Consider the following 11,724-nt stretch of genomic DNA (forward strand, 5'->3'; position numbering starts at 1 on the left):
TCCCTCCTGACCAGGAATTTTAGGGCTGCACAGCCCTCCTGACCTACATTGTGATATCCTCAGCAATCCAGTCTGCCTAAAGGCCAGACCTTCTGTGTTGCTTTCTCCCAAGGGCTATGACCAGTGTGTATGAGCAGTTATAAGTTATCACACAGCTCTTCCTCAACAGAGTGCATTTATTCAGGATTAAAAAGCATACAGAAAAAACATAAAAAACAATCACAGGTCCTACACACTTACTAATAAACATACCAGAAATCGCCCATCTGACTTTTAGGCCCTTTTGGTCAAAGTCATCCCACCCCCTCAGCAGGATGGAGGGTCTCCACTTCAACAGAATGTCCTGTCTGTTTGCTCACTCCAAATGAGAGCCCTGAGTCTGTTTAAACCCAACTTTTTCATATCCCAAGTTATTTCTTTGTCTCTTGGTGAAGCTTATGAAGCTTATGAAACTCAAGTGCCTCTTTACTTTGGGCTACAAACATAAAAAATTGGCAGGAAGATAATTCTTAGGTAAGACACATGCCTTGTGAGGACCTGGTGAAAACCATTATGATTTGGTCAAATTGTAAGGGTTTAAAAATATATTTGCAATGCTTTTATACTCCCAACATGCCATTAGTATTGTAAATGTATGTGGCACATGAAATTATATACAGAGGGGAATTTCCTACTCAGTGTGTGAACTCTGAATGTCCTGCTGACCCAACGCATGAGGACATAAGAAAGCTGAAGGGAATTTCTCAGTCAGTGAAGCATGACTCCATATTACGGAATGCTGAAAACTGATTAAATAAAATGGATGAAAAATTAATGGAATTCTTCACAAAAATTTTAAACCCTACACACTTCTAGCTGGCACAGCTATTTGACAGTTTCAGGAGAGAAGCCAAGGACTGAATTGTCCATTGAGACTGAGTGACTTTCTCATGTCTAGACCTTACTCCCATTGAAGGGAAATTTTGCTACTGAATTCAGTAAGAGCAGGACTGGGCCCACAATCCCTCTAAAACAAAGTTGAGCCATACTCCTGGAGCAGTGTACTGAAATTTGCACTGTCACTGCTTAAGTGTTACTTTTTCTGTAGACTTGTCTCTGTTGCTGTTAATGGATCACTTCTCACAAATATTATCATTTTATAGTTTATAAAGCCTTTTGTGGGTAATGCTGAGGCAAGAGAAAACACAAAGACCCTGTTACAGACAAGGATGAGCTTTCCACTGTAGCCAAGAAGAAGAATTTACAGTAGGAAAATTAAGGAATAAACCACAGACCTGATCAGACCCACCCAAGATCCACATGCAGAAGGGAATCCCAGACATGGATTTTCCCCTCCTCGGTGGAAAGATGGCTCAGTTGCCTTCATGGCAACGCACCCCTCACTTATCGCGGGCAAAATAAGGGACAATTTAAAGATCCAAAGATCTGTGTGAAGGGAGAGTAAGCCAAGAATGGGTCTCAACTCTCTGAATAGGGGTAAAGACTTACGAAACATTCCTCATCACTTGAACCAGCCCTATAGAGCTCAAAGCAGAAATGTAATACTACTCAAAATATAGCTCTGACATGAAGGCAGAGGGAAGTAAGGGACCTCCTTACTTTGTGGATCCCAGGGCCAAAAGTTATTGAGCTGTCCTCACAGCTTGTTCTACAGGGAACATGGAACAACTTGGGAGAAAACTCAATAAGATGGAGCTCAGAGTCTTCCTCTTTAGCTCCTATTGACCTCAGATGAGACAACTGGACCTTAAATAAACACTTTCTTTTTCCTGTACCACTGGAAATGTAAAAGCTTTCAAGTTTTTCATAAATTTTCAATTCCAAAAAGAATGTTTATCAAAACCTGGAATTCCTTGGCAACTTTCTCCACATTATAGTTAACACAGACCAAAAAGTAATTAAAAAAACTATTTTCATCAAACTTTAAAAGAACTTGTATCACTCACTTGCATCAAAAGCTTCAGAGAGGTTTTTTTTTTTTTAATTAAAAAACAAAAACAAAAAAACTACTTGTAGGTGAGGGGAGGAAAAAAGGCTTCTGTGTCTGTTTTGGGTGGGTTTTTTTTTTTTTTTTTTTAATGTTTTAAATACAGGGTCACAGAAGATACAGAGGTTTATAGCCCACTATAAAACAGCTCTTTATCTTTTTTCCACTAACTCCAGGGTGTCACATTTAACAAAACTAGGAAACTGCAGATAATATGGATGTTTGCAGATTAGACATCAGGCAATAAATAACACTAATTTCACAGGCCTACAAATATAAAGGCCCCTTATCATTGTTTAAGCCTCTCACTCTTTGTAATGCTTGCTAACACTTTAACCCAGGCAAATTAAGGTATTGTTTTTGCTGCCTTCTCCCATAGACAAAGCACACAGTCGTAATATCCTTTTATCAGATTCCATGGTATAAAAGTACTTTTGGTGTCTAAATTCACACCATGTGTTGCTATTAACTGGCATAGTTTCAGAGTTCCTGTATTGGAAGATGCATTTGTCCTATGTTTTACTCGTTTTATTTCCTTTTAACAATGGTCTTAGTACCACCTGCCCCAGAAGATGCAACTGCGACTCTACACAGTCAGTGCAATGCTACAGGGTCATAGAGGTACCTAAAGAGATTCCTTCTACCACCAGGAGGCTTTACATCAACCACAGCAAAATCAAACACCTACAGGTAGGATAAACCTGGGTTTAAATAACTTCCATTTTCAATTTAAACTAAATGACCCATTATGTTTCTACATGGTGGTGACTTCAAAATCAAACCCAGTGAGAGGCTTATTCCAACTGCCAACTGATTAGGTACAATTGTGCCAGGTCTGTATTTGTTTTTTCCTATTATTACCAATTATTACTATTAATATGCTGTTTCCATAACCATGGTATCTGACCACCTGTTTGTATTGCATGGTTGACTTGTTTATGAGATTCATAAATTAGTTATTCAAATGATGGTGATCTTGCATATATGCATTTTATAATTAATAACAGTGAGACAAATTTTGATCAGTTTTTAGTTAAACTCCCACTGACTTCGAGAGCTACCTTGCATCTTCACTTTGAAGCCACAGCATTCTCTTAAATGCAATTAATTCCTTCTTTAGCTTAGACAAGAGACTTAACAAAACAAGAGACGTTTCTGTGATGAATGGAACTGCAATGCTTTCCCATGAGTACATCTACTATTAAAAACTGCATGGTGTGGGTTTGACTACTCACGACTTGATCCTGAACTTCTGAAGTCAATGGAGACTTTTGTATTTGATGTCAATAAAAGCAAAATTGGGTCCTACATGATCTTACTAAACAAGAGCAATTTATTAATGAAGTTGCTAACTATTTATTATTGTGGTGGTCATAAATAGTGAGAGGTTAAAAGAATACGTCTCAGCTCATTCTGAGTTTCACTAGGCATCACTGATTTCCAATAGTTCTGTACAAAAGTCAGTACCAGATGATGCTTTATTGTGGCACATTCTGGAGTAGCTTTTGTTTATTCCCACTGTAAAAAAAATTGCTATAATAAATCCAATTTTCATGGATAGACACTAGGGAAATTAAGCCATCTGCATTATACATTCCGTATGTGCCAATTGTATGTGAATAACTTCCTAAGAAATTGTCTGTTTAAAAGAGAGACATTTTTATTGAATTTCATCTTTTACTTTTATTCTCAGGATTTAATAAACTGGGCTAAAAATTGCTTTGGAACAATATCTGGGATTCCTGTTGCTCAGACTGTTAAATAATCTCTATCTTGAGAATAGTATTGCAGTTTAACCATATCAGACAGTTCACTTTTGCTGTTTCCCAGTCATTATTAATGCCCCAAATTCCCTTGTCATGGGTCCAATACCTAGATGAGTCAAAACTCACCAGTATTTTTAGTGATATAGCCCAGTTAATTAATTCTTTCTGCAAACATTCCTTCTGTTTGCTCTTTATTAAGAAATATAACCACATATATGTGAAAGAAAAATAGTATTTACATTTCAAGACAAGTAAGAAAAATGGATTGCTCTTTATCAGTTTAATTGCCCATTTCTGTCATCTACTATTCTCTTAATAGTAGCAAAGCTGACTTGGACTATGCCTTTTGAGAACACAGGTATTTTTATGAGACATTTAAATGTTTGCTGTAAACATGTAAGACACACAACTATGTTGCAGTGTGAAGTAAATATAGTAACGAAATACATGCCAGCAAATTATACCTGAAACCATCTGATGAGGCATTTTGTCATTTTATAATTTCACTGAGCTGAACAATCAGACTGCCTCCCTTTTACTATTATGTTTGCAATGAATATGGTATAAATATCTTTATTCTATCAGGGTGTAATTATCTAGGCTCTTTAATTAGAATTACTCTAAGCTTATACATATATATTTCACTTCTCTTTCCATGTGACAAGCTTTGTTTAAAATAAAACTTAGGTTCTGATACTCTAAGCATTTACACCCATGTGCTTAACTTTACATATGTGAGAAATCCCATTTGGCACATACCTAAGTGTTTACAGGATATGAGTCTGAATTTCCACATTTATAATAAATGCTTTTTTTCTATGGAAGCTTTAAAGGAAAGCCAACTTATTTTTTTGATTCCTTATCTTTCTCACTTTATTGAAATTGAATTTTTAAAAAATTGAATGTACATTTAATCGTTTATGATGTTTGTTCACCTTCTGCATTTTGCCCAGCTTGAATAGTGATTCTAGACTGGTCCCTTTCATTTTAATGTATAGGCCATTTCTAATTAATTTATGGTTTGCATCTACTAGCACGATATTGTTGTCAGCCCACACTGCAGGGGTTTGTTTAAGAAGAATTTGTTTCCACTGATATAAAAGTAATAATGAAAATGTTTTTATTCATATAAAGTTTTGTAAAAACTTATTTTCACAAGATGTAAATTTTTGGATCTCAGACAGTGTCACTTCAAATTAACTGGGCTAAAAATGACTTTGCAAGAGAGTTAGTTGGGAGCTCAATCCTAAACAGTTAGAAGCTAGCTCACGCTTTTGATGAGAACGCAGAGGCAATGTAAAATCTGGCTTACCCTTCCATAGCTGTAGAAACTGTCACTCTGTAGTGTTAACAAAAGTAAAACTTGGATTTTGGAGGTAAAGTAAACAAATATGACTCAAGGACACACAGGGATTAGATACATTAAAATGGTGTGCATGCTTACAGTCATTTTTCTGATGACTGCTTTACTTTAAGAAGCACAATGAAGCTGTATGGCTGTATCCTGTCCTGGGAGGTTCAAAGAAGAGAGAGCACAGATGTTACCCAATACATCCTCTGCAAACAATTCCTATTGGCCAACGCTGCATTCCACAGGGAAGGGCCAGAGGGATGTGCTGTGAAGCATGTTTTGCTGCTCCTCTGAGTAGGAGCAAAGTGTGCCTCTAGCTATTGAGTCATTTGGAGAAGCAGTGTGCATGCTGTAGCATCAGCCAGACATCTCTCCCTAGCTCTTAAGTACTATAGGAAGATCTCTGCTGTGTATATGGGTGGATCGAGGAGAGGGACAACCATCTGCATGCTTGCCTCTTGCATGCCAATGCAGAATAAGGCAGGATGTAGTGCTTAGTCTGAGTTTTTTTGGTTAGTCCCACTGAAATTCATTCTTAAAAATCAAACTTTTTGTTGCATTGTATTGTTGCTCAAGCTTTTAAAGCTATTCAGCACCATTGCTTTAGTAAATCAGTGTTATCTGAGAATTCCTGGTTTCTACCTCTTTCAATTGCTTCTCATATCTCCATGCTTCTCATATCTCGAGTAATTTGTCTCTTGTTAATTCAGCATACAAAAAGAGCATTGTAAATGAGAGAGCTCTAGTAAAGTGGAAAAATAATAAAATGATCAGCATTATCCTATTTATGTAATTCACAGCCACATCTAAGTTTCATTTATAATTGATATACATCTGTTTATTTCTGAGTTATGAAATTTCAGTGGAAGTAGAGATAAGCCCAAGCTGTAATGTTCATTTTCAAATCCAAATTGCCCTAAAGTTCAGAATGTCTCGATTTGGGGATTTTGGTTTGGGCCGATCTCAAAATGTAAGTTTAAAAAGAATGAAACACTAAGGGTTAGATTATGGTTTACAGCCAAAGCCCATGGTAGGGAGGTGTGTGATGAGACCTATCCTAGCCTCCCAGGTAGCACCATTGCTCTAGGAAAGGATGAAGTATGAACTTCTATCTGCACCAGCCAGCTCTGCTAGCCAGCAAATGGAGGACAGGGACATGGCTCCACCTTAACTCCATCCATTACAGTGGCTTTTGCTTACAGTGATGCTAGTCATGAACATGTGCTGCGCTACCTTATGCAGGAATGCAAGAAAGGCTATTAATCTCCCCTTTCCCCAGACATGTGCATCTGCACAGAGCCAGCCACAATCTGGACCTAAATAATAAAGATGTATTCCAGAACTGCAGACAAACAGCAGCTGAATGTAGATAGCCACAGTAATATCTGTATTTATTGTCTGTTGTTTTCTCTGCAGTTCATCATTAATCATATTGTAGGAATAAACATTAGCAACAGTTAGATCATACAGAAAAGTAAAAGCTAGTATGGAGGTCCATAAATGGGAGAGTATATTATCACATTAATTTGTTCTGTTTTTTCTTTTTCTTTAAGATCTCTGACTTCAACAGAATATCTTGCCTTGAAGAGCTTAGCCTGTCTTGCAGTGGAACTGAATCAATAGAAGATAACACCTTCAAAGCTCTGAGCACCTTGAAGATCCTGGAACTCTGGAAGAATAAACTAAGGCGCATACCCACTTCCCTCCCATCGAGCCTTGAAGTATTAAAACTTGGTGATAATTCAATAAGTGTTCTGCATGAGTCGAACTTTGAAGGTTTAAAGAAATTAAGGGTGCTTGACATTCAAAACAACTTGATTTTGGCTGTCTCTTTCAGCACACTTTCCTCCCTTTGCAGTTTACAAAGTCTGACTTTGGATGGTAATAAAATGGAATCTGTGTCTGGACCATTTAAACTTCCCCAGCTGAAGTATCTGAGTATGGAGAATAACAAACTACATTCTTTCTCAGGCAGCTTCTTTGCACCACTCCAATATTTACAATTGCTCAGATTAAGTGGCAACCTTCTGACCAAGGTACCTCTTAACCTGCCTAAGTCCCTGCTTTCATTAAAACTAGAGAGAAACCAACTCAAAATTATAAGATTTCGAGACATGAAACACCTGGAAAACCTGTCTGAGCTTTTCCTCTCTGAAAATCAGCTTTCATCAGTTGATGGTGTCCAGCTTCTTCCTAATTTAACCATCCTGGAGCTGTCCAGGAACCACCTCCAAACTATGCCACTCAGACTACCAGCCAGACTACAGAAACTTGACTACAGCAATAACTTCATTCAGAGAGTGACTGCCCAGGGCTTCCAGGATCTACGAGACCTCAAGCATTTGTTTCTCGACAACAACGTCAGCACGTTTGAGGCTGGAGCACTTCATGGGTGTGCACAGCTCTCTAACCTGGCACTGGAACAAAACCTGCTTATTTCTATTCCACTAAGGCAAGTGAATCTGAAGACAGTTGGTAACTGTCTTCTCCCTCTTGGCATGCTACTGTAGAGGGAGTCTAACCTGGCAGAAATAGGACTGCAGTTGTGGAAGGTGGGAGGGCAGCACCTCTGCTGCCTTCCCTCCCCTCACTTCTGAGTTTTTGGTTTCCATCAGCATGCAGTGATTGGGGCTGCTCTTCATGGCATCATGCACCTGCAAAGCTATTGGGACTTCATTGTGGGAATTAATGCTGACCCAGTTGATGATATCTTTCATTGGTTCACCGTCTCTGCTGTGAAACACTTTGGAGGGGCATTTCTAGGAAGCTGACCATGGGAGGAGGGTTATGGTTTCATAACTACAGAGGGAACCATGTTGCCATAGGAAAAGGAGGCCCAAACAGCAGTGCATAGGCACTAGGACTCTCCTCTACTTCCTGACATCCACGGCATTTCTCGTTGATCTTGGGACAGCCATAGGTTCACTTAATCTCTCCCCCTGCCTGCTCCACAGGTGTGTGGTTCGGGGTGGGGAGGACCCTGCTCCCTGACAACTAAATTATTTGCTTCAAATTTCATAAATTGAAGCTAATAGTTGCCTGGGACCTACACAGGTATTTAGGCAGGGATCTGTGGATTCCTCATAATCATTAGCCCAGTGGGAGACCCTGGTTTAATTCCCCTCTCTGCCTGATGAGAAGGGAGTTGAACAAGAATTTGTCACCTCTCAAATGAGTGCCTTAGGCACTGGACTATGGGATAGTCTGATGTGGGTCTCTCTCAATCTCTTGTGTTGAAGCCATTCCACTTTTTATTAAATATTAATTGGGTCAGAAACAGTATCAGAATGACTCTATAATACAGTTGTTAGGGCATTTATCTAAGAGGTAGGGAACCCCTGTTCAAATCCATTCTTCTTTTCAAGCAGAGATGAGAGTTGAACCAGGGGTCTGCAATATTCCAGGTGAGTACCATCACCACTGGGCTAAAGATTACAAGGGAGGCTTCCTTCTCCACTCTGCCTCTTTTGTGTGGAGTCAGGCATGCGCAGCACTTGCCTACCTGATAGGGATTCCTCTGCCTGCTTGAGTCAGCAGTGCATGTGCCCAGGGGCAAAAACTTAGGCATGTAGGGAATTTTAACCCTGAAATGTAGGCATGGAGTTTAGGTGCCTACAGAGTTAGGTGGCAGCTCAGCAGGGATTTTGTGGAATGCAGCAGTGCCTAAAAATGGGATTTAGGAGCCTAAATCTCAGGTTTAGACACTTCAGTCTCCTTGTAGTTCTGGCCATTTTTGCATAAGGGATAATTTCATAGAGGTAACTTCACACAGATTTTGTTTCTATTTACAGCAAAATTCAGTCCTCCTAGTCCACATGAATGTGGTTACAGATACAGTAGAAGAGGCAGTGGTTTATGGTAACTTTCTTCCTGTGGTGTCTGCACAAAATTCCTGTTGCCATCAGTGGTTGTTCTGTGCATGGCAAAATAGTAACATTTCATTTATTTAAAATTGTAAGAAAACTGTCTGTCTCATACTATTTGTTACAACTAGATGGCTTGGGAGCCTTTAATGTCAGGTCATTGTCTTGAATCACCCAGCAGTTGGTAATGAAAGAAAACATTACCATGTCATGACCACAGAGAGGTCTCTGAAATGAGTTTTGTCTCCATCCTATTCCTACTACAGAAATGTTTGTACCACATGCCCACCACCATAATTGGAACTTACTGGCATCCTCGTTAGTAGTCTCAGCAAAGAGATAGAATTGTTTTAATCAAATCTGTGGCCCCCAGTGAATCCATTTGTTTCAAATCTGTGGCTGCAACTGGAATAAGAGGGGCATGTGAGACATATATAAAAGAATGACATAGAAAAGGTACAATAAAAACAACGAGAGTCCTGTTGCACTTTAAAGACTAACAAATTTAATTTCTGCAGGCATAAGCTTTCGTGGGCTGCAACCCACTTCTTCAGCCCACGAAAGCTTATGCAGAAATTAAATTTGTTAGTCTTTAAAGTGCAACAGGACTCTCGTTTTTGCTGTATACAGACTAACACAGCTACCCCTCTGAAAAGGTACAATGTTGCTCATCTTTACCCCCTCTCATAATGCAAATGCAATGGAATGTTCCATGACACTGAAAGGCAGCAAGTTTAAAACCAATAAAGGAAACATGTTTTTAACCAATCCATAATTAGACTATAATTGCTACAAGATAAGATTTCAAAAGCTTAGCATGGTTAAAAAAAAAAAAAAAAAGAATTGGCCATTTATATGGATAATAATATCAACAATTTAATTAGATAGAATTTCACACAGACCTTCCCTCCCAAAGGTTTATAAATCCCCATGCTTCAAGGCAGAAGCCAACCTCTAATTGAAGAATTTAGGAAGGAATTGCCTTGTGGGCAGTATATTCCATAATAGCCCACTCTGGGATTCTTGCACATTGTTCTGAAGCATCTGGTACTGGCCATTGTCAGAGACACTATACTGGACTAGATGGACCATATGGTAATTCCTACATAGGAATAAGATGTTCTAAAACACAGCAATGTAGCTGTGTAATATTGGCTTCTTTAACACAACTAAACTACTAAATTTCATTTTATATTTTATGGACAGGTTTAATTGGGCAAAGTAAACAATGTAATAAAATCGAACAAAGTCCAAATAGGACTAAAATTGTTGTTTATTTCAATTAAATGCATTCAGAATAAATCAGAACTGTAACACTTTGGGGAAAACAATTCAAATGCACAAATATGATGGACCCACGGTTTAAATTAACAAATTACTCCCAAGTAAAAGTTCAGATAAATAAAACCCAAAATTATGCATAAGAATGTTCCAGGGCCACACCTCTTCTGCAGTGGGTCACATTATTTACTTCATTTTTAAATGGTGGATAACAAAATCTGATTGCTTTTTTTAAAATGTAAGCAGCAGGCCCATAATCTGTGTGTGTGTTTCGACTTTCAACTTCTCTCCCTGCATAATCAACACAAGCAGAATCAGTAAGATAAATATATTCACCTTGTTTTGTTTTTGTTCAGTCTTCCAGATACTCTAGCCAGGTTGGATCTAAAAGGAAATGACATACAGGATGTTGGAGAACGAGAACTAAAAGACTTGAAACAGCTCCAGGTTTTAAATCTACGGAACAACAAGATATCTGCCTTGGATCGCAAAGTCCTGGAATATTTGCCTCGTCTCAGGTACCTGTATTTGGATGGAAACCCTTGGAATTGCACCTGTGACCTTCTGAGAACCAGAAGAACGCTAATGACCAAAGGGACAGATGTCAAAGGAGGACAGTGCGCAACACCAGCAGAAAGCCAAGGAGAAAGCTGGATGTCTTCCAAAAAGATTCTGCAACGGTGTGAAGACAACCTCTCTTCAGCTGAACAAGGCAAAGAGGTCAACAAGAAAATGAAGACCGATCACCTCTCCAGTGAAGGTGTAAACTTGGATGATGATTATTATGATTATGAAATAGATTAATCATGTAACTATTATGAGCCTTAGCGCTCTTTCTTAATTCAGCAATGATCTCTGCATACAAAAAGCCTAGTAGGCTACCATTGGCATTTCATCTTTTATTTTATACTACAAGATTTAGTGGTTTGGGGCAGGTGGGGATGTAATGTGTTTTGAAAATTGTAAGATGCCTCTTTTTTAAAAAACTGCTTTGCTATGTGTTTGTAGATGTTTGTAGGAAATAAGAGTACCAGAAAAGCGTGGCACATTCAAACAAAACTATGGCAATTAACTGCGTCTGCTAACTCTGGATGGGGCTCAGTCAAGCATGCAAATAGTTCCATAAAAGTCTTGTAAATAAAATCTTCACCTACCTCACAAGATGCCATGACTGGAAATCTGAGGCTCAACCCATTTAAGCCTGAAGTTGGAAGGCTTGCTATGTGTACCCAGACTGACATGGGTGGTTGTTCAGTACTGTTCACATAATATTGCCTTTGAGAAATTAGATATTCAAGAATGATTTGTCCCCTTTTACTGATTTACACCACTTGATCTAAAGATGAATTAGCTGAGGCATTTCTCCCGGTATAATCCATTTGTCTATTTTTATAACAAATACAACAAAGAGACTAGGTGAATGGAGCTTGTTCATTGTTCTATTCAGAAACATTTATTTATTGGCTCTAATTTTGC

At 38.6% G+C, this 11,724-nt stretch overlaps 1 protein-coding gene across 1 annotated transcript in view; it reads left to right on the forward strand.

The window, feature by feature from the left end:
• LOC137152035 (nephrocan-like) overlaps positions 1–11,052 on the forward strand; it is a 27,737-nt gene extending 16,685 nt beyond the window's left edge. Inside the window, exons 2-4 of the mRNA XM_067546504.1 lie at positions 2,466–2,677; positions 6,658–7,556; positions 10,605–11,052. Coding sequence (XP_067402605.1) covers positions 2,466–2,677; positions 6,658–7,556; positions 10,605–11,052 — 1,559 coding nt within the window. The remainder of the gene's footprint in view (positions 1–2,465; positions 2,678–6,657; positions 7,557–10,604) is intronic.
• Positions 11,053–11,724: the final 672 nt, after the last annotated feature.

The sequence above is a fragment of the Emydura macquarii genome, unplaced genomic scaffold (genome assembly GCF_026122565.2).
Source record: "Emydura macquarii macquarii isolate MOO-44397 ecotype Brisbane River unplaced genomic scaffold, CSIRO-AGI_Emac_v2 contig_1146, whole genome shotgun sequence".
Lineage (NCBI taxonomy): Eukaryota > Metazoa > Chordata > Testudines > Chelidae > Emydura > Emydura macquarii.